Consider the following 14,368-nt stretch of genomic DNA (forward strand, 5'->3'; position numbering starts at 1 on the left):
TTTGGTTCAGTTTTCTGTGTTATGTACTATAGGTTTTGTGTGATTTGTACAGTTTTGTTATGAATTATGTGCTTTTTCTTCTTAAACTGCAGAAGGTTTCACCCTTAGCCTCTGCAAAAGTGAACCTCAAGTCAGCTGGACAACTGGTAAACAAAATATCAATAATAAATAAATCCAGATGTATTTAAACCAGCAAAAGAATTGCAAACTGACTGGAGGAAAAAGGAAATACCAGTTACAACACATTAGGAAAAATCAGGAAACCAACACAGAAAAAATCTAGATTTATAGAAAATTTACCAAGAAAGCGTGAAGAGACAAAAGCTCACTATTCAATTTGTCTGTCTCCAAGAAATTACTTCATGCACTGAAAATGGTACTACTTCGCATACCTGGCCCAGGGTAGTCCTCCCATAAAAACAATACGAAGGAAATGTGTAAAAAAGCATGGAGCATGCATGTGTAATATAAACATCAACCGTGAGCAAACATGATGTGCATTACCGTCATAACAAGGTGCTGCATCACAACAGTATAATTCATCTTCCGGCATGGACGAAAAATTAAATGCACTTACCGTTCAATTGGCTTGACCTTTTCGGAGCACTCTTTGTTTCTACCTGACCAAGGGAGCAGCTTTTCAATGCAAATGCTAAGGGAAAACAATAAAGAAAAATAGGTCAGTCATCAGGCTTGGAAACCTGTGCAACCTATACTTTTCTAGACGTATGAATCTCTCTCTCTAATTACCTACATTATATCATGAAATACTTAGATAAAAAAATGATTTCTATAAAAATAAAAATAATTTGCTTTGGTGTAGCACACAACACACAGTCTTACATCCTGATAGCAACAGGTTTGAGTAGGGAATCAAATGCCTTACTGATGCAGTTACTTCACAAGACACTGAGATCTCATCTGACATTCCATCCAAAGGGACAAGAAGCAGTCTACCTTAAAGTAAACACTGATGTGAACAATGTACAGTATGAATGTGTAAAAAATCCAATGGCCCCTGACACCATCACAGGATCTGAACCACAGGATATAATTCCCACATAAAATTACATTTGTTTGAGACCAGAAGGAGACAAATAGCTTATTATGTTCACATTTAGAATTTTACCTCTGCTCAATGCCTCCCTTACCTCACTTGCCCCATGCTCACTTGAAGCTTTCTTTACATTCTGTCTCCACTACTCACTCTTGTAGATCATTGTGTGCTCACATCTCCACTGTCAAACAGCACTTTTGTAGACCCAGGGAGAAGTTTGACCCTACATGATACTGTGTGTGAGACCTTTTCCTCCAGTTCTGGGTGACACTTTCCCCAGTATGACATAGTATATGCATGTCATATTCTCCCATGTCATTCTTGCACTCTGGTAAGAAAACATCCAGGTGCCCTAGTCCTTCGTTATAGTCTTTCCTCACCATTGCATGCAGCCTTCTAGTGGCCTTCCTCTGAACACATTATAGCAGTCTGATTTTCCTCCTCCTGTAAGTTTTCACAACTTTAAACAACGTGTGCTGCATATAATGGAGCTGCTATACCACTCATTGTACAGTAGGTAATGGGGATGCTGCGCCAACTGTTGTGCTGTATGTCATGGGGCTGCTGCACCAATCATTGTCCTGTAAGTAATGGGGTTTTTGTACCAATCATTGTATTGTATGCAAAGGGGCTGCTGTACCAATCACTGTATTGTATTGTATATAATGGGGCTGCTGTACCAATCATTGTGCTGTATGTAATGGGGCTGCTGCACCAGTGTGCTGCACGTAATGAGGTTGCTGCACCAATCATTGTATTGTATTGTATGTAATGGGGCTGCTGCACCAATTGTGTCCTGTATGTAATGAGGCTGTTGCACCAATCATTGTATTGTATGTAATGGGGCTGCTGCACCAATTGTGTCCTGTATGTAATGAGGCTGCTGCACCAATCATTGTATTGTATTGTATGTAATGGGACTGCTGCACCAATTGTGTCCTGTATGTAATGAGGCTGCTGCACCGATCAGTGTGCTGCATGTAGTGGGGATGCTGTACCAATTGTTGTCCTGCATGTAATGGGGATGCTGTACCAATCGTTGTCCTGTATGTAATGAGGCTGCTGCACCGATCAGTGTGCTGTATGTAATGGGGCTGCTGTACCAATTGTGTCCTGTATGTAATGAGGCTGCTGCACAGATCAGTGTGCTGTATGTAATGGGGCTGCTGTACCAATCGTTGTCCTGTATGTAATGAGGCTAATGCACTGATCAGTGTGCTGTATGTAATGGGGCTGCTCTACTAATTGTTGTCCTGCATGTAATGGGGCTGCTGTACCAATCGTTGTCCTGTATGTAATGAGGCTAATGCACTGATCAGTGTGTTGTATGCAATGGGGCTGCTGTACCAATTGTTGTCCTGCATGTAATGGGGCTGCTGTACCAATCGTTGTCCTGTATGTAATGAGGCTAATGCACTGATCAGTGTGCTGTATGCAATGGGGCTGCTGTACCAATTGTTGTCCTGTATGTAATGGGGCTGCTGTACCAATCGTTGTCCTGTATGTAATGAGGCTAATGCACTGATCAGTGTGCTGTATGTAATGGGGCTGCTCTACTAATTGTTGTCCTGTATGTAATGGGGCTGCTGTACCAATCATTCTACTGTGTGTAATGGGGCTGCTGTACTAATTGCTGTGTTTTATAGAATGTGGTTGTTGCACCTATTGTTGTGCTGTATGTAATGGGGTTGCTGCACCAGTCTTTGTGAGCTGGGAATTTCTGGTTAAAGGCTTATAGTGCATGCATATCTGAACTGTTTCTTACTGAAGTTGGTGCACCTTGTTTGCTGTGGCATAGACTGGATTCGGGCCTGCTGGATCTAGCTTTGTTTGTGTAACTTGAGCACTAATCCAGACATTCTCTAAAGTATTCAATGGTATTTATTACTGCTTGGTTGTAACTTGATTAAAGTGTAGCTATCATTCAAGTCTTTTGGATTAAGCACTTGGGCTTCAGACCAGTTGTTTTACATCAGGAAGGTTTGTGGCAAGCACTGTGGTGGCAGGACAGGTAGCTTTCATCCTTCTAAGTTGGGAACTGCTGATTGAGAGCCCAGTGTCCAAGTGTATTAGTTCTGGTTTAGGCACTTGGGCTTCAGGCCAGTTATTTTACATTAAGAAGGTTCGTGGTCTGCACTCTTGTGGGAGAAGAGGCTGGACTCTGCCCTTCTGAGCTGGGAATTTCTGGTTAAAGGTTTATAGTGCCTGAATATTCGAACTGTATCTTACTGAAATTGGTACACCTTGTTTGCTCTAGCATAGACTAGATCCAGGCCTGCTGAATCTAGCTTTGTTTATATGCTTGTTGTTTGTTTGCTTGTTATTTCCCTGGAAGCTAATTCCACCTAATACGCAACTTCTCAGCGCTTCTGTGGATCACTAGTGATATCTGCATTGCTTACTGTACTTATTTCCTTGTTTCACTTGAAAGAAAGTTACTGTTTGTCGTTTTTGCATTTAGTTACTTGTAACACATTGCACTCACGTTACATGGCACTTGCTCACTAAAGCAATTATATAAGTCAGCACTAAAAATTAAAAGTACTACACCCTCACTCCCCACTGGCCCTTGTTTTCAATTAAGGATTTCCCAATATTATTCTAGCATGTCCAAAGGTCAGTTGTCAATCTCCTCTCCAGTCCAGCTGGTGAATCTGGGAATCTTGAGGCAATGTTATAACTGCCTCATGTACACAGACAACCCTCTCCTCCTCCCACATAACACAAATACTTGCGAGAGATGCAGCTTTTTAGCCAAACTGGAGGCTGAGCTCTCTCAACTCAGGACTGGCAAGACCAGACAGGAGGAGAAGGCTACTACACACACCACAAAACCAGCCTCACATAATGCTACCACTCCACTGAATCAAACACATAAACACACAAAGACATACTCGGAGGCTCTGAGTAAAAATTTACCTAAACAGCAGAGGCCTCCAAAGCAGACACCCAAACAACTGCTACCTCAAGACACCCCACAAGCAACACATAAACCACAAAAGCAGTGTGCAAAGCAGTCACAGCCCTTAAGGCCAAATACAACACCAAACATACTTGTCATAGGTGACTCCATAGTCAGACACACTGACGTCCCACTCACCAGGCTGAACAAGGAGAGGGTCACAGTAAGCTGCCTATCGGGCGCTAGAATCCGCCACATAACACAAGCACTCGGTTCACTCCACGGCAAGTACAAATATGACACAGTCATGGTCCATGCTGGTGTGAACGACCTGAGATGTACCTCCCTGGACTGCATGAAAAGAGACATAGAGGAGCTCTCTGATTATGTAGCCCAAGCAGGTATGACCCTAACCCTGAGCAGTATCCTTCCTTCACCAAGAATGATGCCACAATATAGAGACAAGATGATCAGCTTTAACAATTGGCTTAATGTCTGGTGTCATTCAAAGGGGATCCAGTGTCTGTCTGCCTGGGATGACATGCTTGACAAGCCACGCTGCTTCATGAGGATGGCTTGCACCTGTCACCCCTGGGATTCCGGATATTGGCTAAGGCTCTTGCCACCCCCATAGTGCCTTTTTTAGGCAAGGCTCAAATTCTAAACCTACCACCCTAGAAAACAAAAATGGGAAGAAACTGAGGGTAATGCTGCTCAATGCCAGAAGTCTAAATCTCAAAATGCACGCACTCGAGGCCCTTCTCAGTATGGAGAACATCGATGTCTGTGCTGTAACTGAAAAGTACAGTTTTGTACCTACCATAAATGTAGATGTCCGATAGGAATGCATCTGCAGTCATTACAAATGGGTTGTCCTGTCGTCAGGCAGCCCTTCGGTCGGCCGGATTCCAAAGTCTGGGTCTGGCCTCGGCTGGTGTCGCACTTCACCCGACATCATAGCTGCAGTTATTCGGGTATAAAGGCATCAGCCAACGCCATTTTCCTCAGTGTTTCTTGCCCCAGATGCCAGGTGCCCTCTTGGAAGGCTAAATTTGGATAAATGCCAATGATTCCAAATAGTAGAGAGCAAACACAAAAATAAGCATGTATGTACATATATACAAACAAATACACCATAATAGATCCCCAAGCTAGCTGAAGGCTGGCAAATACCCTAGGAGTACCTCAGAGGGAAGGTGGGTGGGTAATCCTGACTGCAGATGCATTCCTATCGGACATCTACATTTATGGTAGGTACAAAACTGTACTATGTCCTTCAAGGATGCATCTGCAGTCATTACAAATGGGTAGAATACCACAGCTAAACAAGGGGAGGAGGAAAGAGTAGAGATTATGGTGTAGCTAGGATCCCTTGCAAAACAGCAGTGGCAAAACCTGCTCGGGATCTAGAGTATAAAGGTAAATTGTAATGCTTGGCAAATGTATGCACGGAGATCCAAGTAGCAGCCTCTATAATGTCCTTGGTAGCCACTCCTCGTAAGAAAGCTGTGGTAGTGGCTGTAGCCCTTGTGGAGTGAGGCCTGATGTTCTCTGGGGTTTTCTTTCCATGGTAGGAGTAACAAAATCTAATGCAATTTCCTATCCATTTGGAGATTGTCTGTTTTGAAAATGGTTTTCCTTCCTTTCCTGTGGCATATGCTACCAGAAGCTGGTCAGTTTTTCTATTGGACTTAGTCCTGTCCAGGTAGTAGCGTAACTGTCTGTGTACATCCAAGGTATGCAAAAGTCTTTCTCCCCTGTTCTGTGGGTTTGGGAAGAATGTAGGTAGGTGGATAGCCTGATTTAATGACACTCTGGATACCACTTTAGGCATAAATGTAGGATTTGTTCTCATGGACACTCTATCTTGATGGAAGATCAGGAAGGGTTGCACTGCCATTAATGCCTGTAGTTCAGAGACCCTTCTTGCTGAAGTTATTGCCAGCAGGAAAGCAGTCTTCCAGGATAAATATTGTAATTCTGCTGTTGCTGCTGGTTCGAAAGGAGGAAGTGTCAATTTTTCTAGCACAAAGTTCAAGTCCCATGCTGGCAATGGTGGTTTCCTGGGAGGTTTTACATTTTTAATTCCTCTCAGAAACTGTCTGAGCAGGGGATGAGAGAAGACAGGAGGATCCAATCTGTATTGTGCTGAAATAGCTGATGCATGTATCTTGATGGAAGAATAGGACAGGCCTGTGTGGAAGAGCTCTGCCAAGTACTCTAGGATGTTGGCCATGTTTACCAGAGTCACATCTTCTCCCTTTGCAGTACTCCAAATGAGATATCTTTTCCATTTTGCTGCATAATTCTTTCTTGTTGAAGGTCTGCGAGCCTCCAGGATTATGTCTTTAACCCTTTGGGATAAATTTGGGTTATTTTCTGTTATGTAATGTTCCAGGCAGTTAGCTGCAGAGTTTTCAGGTTTGGATGCAGGATGTTGTAGTTGTTCTGTGTTAACAGTAATGGGATTAGGGGTAGTGTCCATATTTGTTCCCGAGACATGCTCCTCAGCAATGGGTACCAATGTTGTCTTGGCCAGTCTGGAGCTATCAGGATGATCCTTGGATGGTCCTCTTTGATCTTCAGAAGCACCTTGTGCATCAAAGGAAGTGGTGGAAATGCGTATGCTGTCAGGTTTTTCCAACTGAAAGATAGGGAGTCCACCTTCCAAGCAAGTGGGTGGTACGTCCTTGTGCAGAATTTCTTTAGCTGGTGATTGAATGGGGATGCAAACAAGTCTATTTGTGGTAATCCCCATTCCCTTGTGATGGCTTTGAAGATGTCCGGATGAAGCATCCATTCGTGGGCATCTGTGATTGTTCTGCTTAATATGTCTGCTAGAATGTTTTCTTTTCCCGGTACAAAAATTGCTTGTAATGAATGTTGTAGCTCAGGGCCACATCCCATAGGTCCAGTGCCAGCCGGCATAGAGGATATGAATGGGTGCCTCCCTGTTTGTTGATGTACCACATAACTGTGGTGTTGTCTGTCCTTATCATCAACTGACCTTCTTGGAGAAATGGTCTGAATGACTGGATTGCCAATTTTACTGCCAGCATTTCCTTTAGATTTATGTGTAGGCGCAGCTGGTCTTGAGTCCATAAGCCTTGTATGCACTTGCCCAGCATGTGTGCTCCCCAAACGAGATCTGAGGCATCTGTCATGATGGTTTGGCTTGGTTGGCTGTTGCAGAAGGGCAATCCTGCGTTTGATTGACAGGCCTGAGCCCACCATAGGAACTCTTGTTTCTGGCATGGGATTATTGGGATTTTGGTTTCTAGGCTGTGCTTGTGTTGGGACCACAAATTCCTTAGGTACCACTGTAGCTTTCTCATATGCAGTCTGGCATGAGGGACCAGAATTATGCAGGATGCGATGAAGCCTAGAGCTTGCAGTACTTTTCTTGCAGTTAGGTGGTTCTGCTTTGTTAATGCCAAGAAGTAGAGAGGTAGTTGCTCTTTCTTTTCTGCAGTTAGGAATGCCATTTGTTTTGATGTGTCCAGCTCTGCACCCAGAAAGGTTATTCTTTGGGATGGAATCAGCCTTGACTTTTTATATTGACTGTATATCCCAAGGCTTGCAGCAGGTAAATGACTCTTTGTAAGTCTTCTGCTAGCTTGCTTTTGTTGTCCGCTTGTATCAGGCAGTCGTCCAGGTACGGATAAATTTGGATTCCCTGAAGTCTGCAATGAGCAATTACTGATGCCAGGCATTTCGTGAACACTCTGGGCGCAGTAGATAAGCCAAAGGGCAATGCTGAAAATTGATAATGCTCTGATCCTGCAAGAAATCTGAGGTATCTTCTGCAAATTGGTCTTATGGGGACGTGCAGGTATGCCTCCTTGAGATCTAGAGTTGCCAGCCAAGACTCCTTGCCCAGCATGGGAAGAAGCTGCTGTAGGGTCAGCATTTTGAATTTTGGAACAATAAGGAATGTGTTTAAAGCGGACAGGTCTAGAATGGGTCTCCAATTGTTTTCTTTTCTTGGTACCAGGAAGAGTCTGGAGTAAAATCCCTTTCCTTGCTCCATAGATGGTACCTTTTCCACAGCTCTCATTCTTAATAGCTGAGATATTTGTTTTAGAGCTTCTGTCCTTTGAGTAGGTGGTAGGTTTGGCATTCCTCTCTTCCCTGGTAGAGTATGGAAATGGAACCTGTAACCTTGGTCTATAGTTTGCAAAATCCATTTTCCCTTGTGGTGCAATGCCAGTTTTTGAAAATAAGGTTAATTTTCCGCCTAAGGGTGCTTCTAGTTGTTCCCTGGTAGGCGGTGCCACTGTCAAGTCACTGTGATTGAGGTGTTGTAGTGGTGGTGGCTGCGTCCGTGCCTCGCTGGTTGTTACCTTGCCATTGGCGTCCCCTGTAGGCATGGATTGGTTTCTGCCTCTTGAACGCCTATTCCTGCCTCTCTGAGCCTTTGAGGAGTCCGGAAAGGACCAATTCTTGGAGGGCCAGTTCCTGCTAAACCTTGGAGGTTGAACCTGTAAGAAATCTTTCACCGTTTGTACAGATTTCGCCTTCTCTTCCATCTTTTTTAGTACCTGCTGAGCAGGGGAACCAAATAAATTGACCTTGTCCATGGGTGCATCCAAAAGCTTTGATTTGACATGGTCTGGTAATGCCTGTTCTTTCAACCATGCATGTCTCCTGATAACTGTGCCAGTCATGGCTGATCTAAAGGAAGCCTCCAGTGCATCATAGCCACATTTTAAAGAATGGTTACTAACCTGCTGTATGTTATGTACCATTTCCTGAACATATTTTTATCTAAAGATTCTTCAGAGGAAAGCTTTTTAGTTAACTGGTCAAGCATAAACTCTTGACATTGAATCATATGAAATTGGCAGTTCAAAGCCCTAGCTGACAAGGTAGCAGAAGTGTAAACTTTTTTACCCCATCTCTCTAAGGACCTGGATTCCCTTTCAGAGGGAGGGTTTTTAGTAGAAGTAGCAGCTACAGCTTTAGGGCCCTGGGCGATAGTCTCTGGATCTGCAAAAGGAGCCTTGTATAAATGGTGATGAGTGTCCGGGACCCTGTAGAACCTATCGGGCTTAGCAGGAGCCGGAGGTAATGAATCAGGAGCAGTGCAAGCATCATTAAATGCATCATCTACAACAGAAAGAACTGGAGGTATAGCTAAAGGCCTATGTTGTGGCAAATGTAGAAAGGTTCTAAGCCTTTTTCTGGAGTCTGAGAAATCTTGGCCCTGCCACTGAAATTGTTCCCTCATAGCATGCAAGGTTTCCCCAAAGGAAAATTCCTCAGGTGGAGAGGCTGAAGGAATGGACTCTTCCGCATCAGAGTCTTCGTAAGGAGAATAAGAAGCCTCAGGAAGGTCTGTATGTTCTGATTCATCAGAGGAACCATCAGTGGATACTGGTTCAGGGGCTCTGCTCTAGGTCTCTTTTCTGGAGGTGGGAGAGAGGACCTGTCTGGATGAGGCTGGGATCCACGAATTAAAGAAATTAAATCCTCAGCCAAAGAAAGCATATGAGAGCTAGTGCTGGGCCTGTGTGAGGGGGGTTTGGCAGGCACAGTTTTTGAAGCTTTGGCTGCTTTAGCCCTGGCAAAGGCCTTAATAGACATGGCTGCAGGAGGCCTAGCAGCTCCACGTGCAGGGGTTGAAATATCCAGGGGAATTGTGTCTGATAATTCCTGAGAAACCGCAACAGAAGGCTGGATTTCAGAAGCTGATTCTACCAGGTTAGAGGAGGCCTCGGTAGAAGGCATGGTTTCGGCTGGAGAAAGAACCGCTTGCTCGGTTTCGGCCGAAACCAAGACACTCGCAGTTTGCTTAATCGCGGTTTCGGCCGAGACCGCGGACCGCGAGTGTCGGTCCTTTTCTTTTCGTTTTTTGGAAATTTGCGTTGTCGGAGGATCCAACGGCATAATGTAGGCAAAATCAGAGCCGAAAATTTGTTCAGCAAACTCCGACCGACGTCTAAGCGTCCGTCGGTTAAAAGAAGCGCAGGCTAGACAAGCTGCTACGTCGTGGTCTGGGCCTAAACAATGTATACAGTAGGAGTGGAAATCTTTATGAGGTATTTGTTTCCCACAAGATAAACAGTTATTCACTTTCTCTGACATCGGCTGAGGCAAGAAAGAGTCCCTAACGGGGTACTTAGCTTTTTAGAAGTCTTTGAAGTAGTATTCGGTAGTAGTAATCTCTGGATCTGACCGACCGGCACTTGCGAACAGCTTCTGCTTCGGGCGCCACGCGGCAAGAAAGACTGAGGAAAATGGCGTCGGCTGATGCCTTTATACCCGAATAACTGCAGCTATGACGTCGGGTGAAGTGCGACACCAGCCGAGGCCAGACCCAAACTTTGGAATCCGGCCGACCGAAGGGCTGCCTGACGACAGGACAACCCATTTGTAATGACTGCAGATGCATCCTTGAAGGACATCCTGGTTCAAGGCTCCTGAGAGCACCCCGGCACTATTAGGTTTTACCTCATATCATGCATTCCGGCCCCAAAACCCGGACCACACCACAAAAGGAGGGGGTGTATCCATATTCATAAAGGATACCCACACCTCCAGGTTGGTGGCAACGCAAGCTTCGAAACCATCCAGGTGCAACTAACCATAGGCAAAACTGCTCTACAAATTGTAGCATGCTACAGGCCACCCTCTCAAACTCAGGAACCCCACACAGCCTTGCTGAAGACACTGGAGGGTATAAATGTATCTCCAAACACCATCATATTGGGTGACTTCAACTACCCGAATATAGACTGGGAACATTACTCAAGCCCTAACTTTCTAGCCCAACGGTTCCTGGAGTTCATAAATTCAAATGCCATGGAACAGCTAGTCACTGTTCCCACGAGAGGAGAAAATATACTAGATCTCATTGTCACAAACATGGGGACAAAATGCTCCACACCGGAAGTATATCCCTCATTGGTGAGATCTGATCATAAACTAATCTCACTGGAAATCCACATCCCGCCCCCACCCCAAACAAAACTCCAGGACTGCATGGATCAGGCAATCCCAAATAAAACCAAGACTCTTTCCACAAAGGGCAAACGTCCAGTCTGGTGGACCCCAGCCATTAACAAACTTTACAATAAGAGGAGAAAGCTATTACATGATAGAACAAAATCCATAAAAGGGAAGTCACCCCTGATCATTATTAGTAAAAAAATACAAGCACTCATAAAATCAACTAAGGCCAATTTTGAGAGAAAAATTGCCATGGATTCAAAGGACAATCATAAGGCCTTTTTCAGCTATGTTAGGAACCTGGGTGGAAACTCCCAGATATGCTCAGAATTAGTCCAAAATGATACAAAATCACTGAACCCACAGACATTGCCAACATACTGGCAGACAGGTTCAGTGCAAACTTCACCCCTCTCCCCTAAAGGAGAGATAACTATCCCAGCCGAGTGTAGCCTCCCGGACATCTCAAATGCGCAGGTGAAAGCTGCTCTCTCTAAAGCTAAAAACACAGCATCAATGGGACCGGATGGTGTCCCCGGCTGTGTGCTACACGAGCTAAATGAGGAATTAAACCCGCACATAAGGCAGCTGTTTAATCTCAGCCTTACCACAGGATACGTGCCCAAGGAGTGGCGTACGGCAACTGTGGTCCCACTCCACAAAGGCGGCGCCTCTACGGACCCTGGTAATTACCGCCCCATAAGCTTAACAAGTCTAGTCTGCAAAGCTATGGAGAGGATCATAATGGAGCTCATAAACAAAGATATAGGGGACTTGCAGACATTGGACCCGACCCAGATCATGCCTTTTGAACTTGGTCGACTTCTTCGAAACAGTCACCAAGGCCATTGATGAGGGAAAGGCAGTCCATACAGCCTACCTTGACCTTGCAAAGGCTTTTGACACAATACCCCACTTGGGTATTGTAGAAAAACTTACCAGCTTAAATGTAAACCCATATGTCACAAGATGGGTTGCAAACTGGCTTAAGGACAGAACCCACAGGGTTAGAGTTGCTGGCGCTATGTCAGACTCCAAGCCGGTCACAAGTGGTGTCCCACAGGGCTCGGTCCTTGGCCCCCTATTGTTTGGCATCTACTTCTCAGAAGTACAGGCCAACATGGGAGGACTTTGCCTGACAAAGTTTGCAGACGACTGCAAACTGGGCGCCATAGTGGAAAGTGCATCGGACACGGATATCCTTCAGAAGGGACTCACGGAAACAGATAGCTGGTGCCAGAGCCATGGCCTGAAGTTAAACGCCAAAAATGTATAGTCATACCCTTCGGGAAAAACAAGGTAACCCCAAGCTACCATATAGGTGGCAATCCACTAAGCACAGAAGAGGTTATCAGGGACCTGGGGACCCAGGTTGACAGTGGCCTTTCTTTTGACACTCACGTTGCTAAAGTGGTTAGAAAGACCTTCTACATTGCCCACCTGATCATGAAGGGATTCACATCCAGATCTAGTGAGGTCATTGTTCCCCTGTACTCTTCACTTATCAGACCAATGATCGAATACAATGCCCCATTCGGGATGTATCTCACCCGACATCTGCAGCAATTGGAGAGACCCCAAAAGTTCCTCACCAAAAGGATAAAGGGACTCCAAAATCTGTCATATGCTGCCAGATTGAAGAAACTCCAGCTCTATTCAGTCGCATACCGTCTGCTCAGAGGTGACATGTGCCTGACATACAAGGCCACGTCCAACCCGGAATTAATGGACATGCTCCACCTCAAAAAATCCAAATCCACCAAAACCACTAGAGCAAGCGACTTAAACCTTAGCACGGATATAAATAGGACGTGCTGGAGGGATAGATTTATCACTCAGAGACTCCCTATGCTGTGGAATAAATTTTATTTTATTTATTTATTTTTTTTTTATTTTACATTTGTTGACCGGGCTAGTCCAACTGGATAATTTCCATTTTCAGTGGAGGCCCGGGGAGAAAAGCTCCAAGATAAAACAAGGTTATAAAAATTAAATCATTTACAATAATTTCGTATGTTACAGACATTGAGCAACAATGTTTACATCTCAGTCTTGGTCAAGTAATAATAAGACATTAAACTTTCCACATATAGAGAGAGACAGTAATTCTTTACAGAACAATTAGGTCCTTTGATATCCTAGAGAAAGGTTGCAATTTAGATTTCTGGGGATATAATAGAAGGAAGAAAAAAGTAGATTAGTCTGGATTTGTACAGGAACAGAGCCAAAAGTTGTTCAGATGTAAAAGTTGTTGTTTTTTGAAAAGAGGAAAGGAGGCTAGTGAGGTGATGTGTGAAGGAAGGTTATTCCATATTTTGCCAACTGAGTTGGAGAAAAGGCAGTTACCTGCTGAATTTGTAATTCTAGTTATGTTGACCTGTAGCTTTTCGGCGGAGCGCAGCTGTTTCAAGTTATTATAGGGGATTAGGAGGTTATTGAGAGCAGGTGTCTTTAATGGTTGGTACAAAATGTTATGAGTTATTAAGAGTTGTTGAAATATGAGCTTGTTGGGAAGTTCTAACCAGTGTTAAGTGTTTTAAGTTAAGACAGTGGTGAGTTCTATACTGGGATGCTGTGGCAAAGCGAGCTATATTGTGGTAGGATGTAGTCAGTTTCTTTAGGTTGCTTTTTGAGAGATTAGTATAGATAGAAGAAGCATACATTAGTGTAGAGATAAGATGTGATTGTGCTAAGGTGGTCCGAGCTTCTGGTGTGAGGAAAGGTTTAATTCTGTACAGTGAACCAATCTTTTTATTAACTGCTTTTATAGTGTTATTGATGTGGTAATCATAGTTAAGATTATTATCAATAGTAACACCTAGCAGTTTGGTAGTAGAATCTGGGGAGATGATGGAGTTGTCACTTGCAGTAACAGTGAAGTTAAGTTGAGAAGATTTGTGGGTAGGTGTGAAAAGTAACAGTTTTGTTTTCTTGGGGTTCAGGAGAAGACATCTTTTTGAGAACCACTGTTCTACTGATGAAAAGGTGGATTGTGTCAGTGACTGGAGTTCAGGTTGAGTGGAGGCTGTGCATATAATGGTAGAATCATCTGCATATTGTATGCAGGCTGTGTTCTGGATAGATGATTGGAGATCATTAATAAAAATGGAGAATAGGAGTGGACCTAGTATAGATCCTTGAGGTACACCTAAAGAGATAGGCAGTAGAGTAGATAGAGAATTATTCCATAAAATCCCAGTCCATGTGAGGCAGAGCACCTCGCTGACTCTGTTCAAGAGAAATCTAGACTTGTGGATGGGAGATCGTAGGTTTACCCCGGGAATCATCTCTGTGTCACTGCTGGACAGAGGCACAACAAACTAATGGGCACAGTATTTTTTCATATAAGGGGTGGCGTAAGCCACAAAAATTTGGGCTAGGCTTATAAATGCCTTAGGGCAGATAGCCTAGTATAAACCTATGAACCTATGTAATGGGGGTATTCACCTTCGTTGCTT

At 44.2% G+C, this 14,368-nt stretch overlaps 1 protein-coding gene across 1 annotated transcript in view; it reads right to left on the minus strand.

Annotated features, from left to right (window-relative positions):
* The window catches only part of LOC122790548, a 253,233-nt gene that overhangs the window by 83,007 nt on the left and 155,858 nt on the right, over positions 1 to 14,368 (minus strand). The window contains exon 8 of the mRNA XM_044058096.1: positions 578 to 652. Within this exon, the coding sequence (XP_043914031.1) occupies positions 578 to 652 (75 nt within the window). The remainder of the gene's footprint in view (positions 1 to 577; positions 653 to 14,368) is intronic.

The sequence above is a fragment of the Protopterus annectens genome, chromosome 16.part0, assembly GCF_019279795.1.
Source record: "Protopterus annectens isolate FY-2018-M chromosome 16.part0, PAN1.0, whole genome shotgun sequence".
Taxonomy (NCBI): Eukaryota; Metazoa; Chordata; order Ceratodontiformes; family Protopteridae; genus Protopterus; species Protopterus annectens.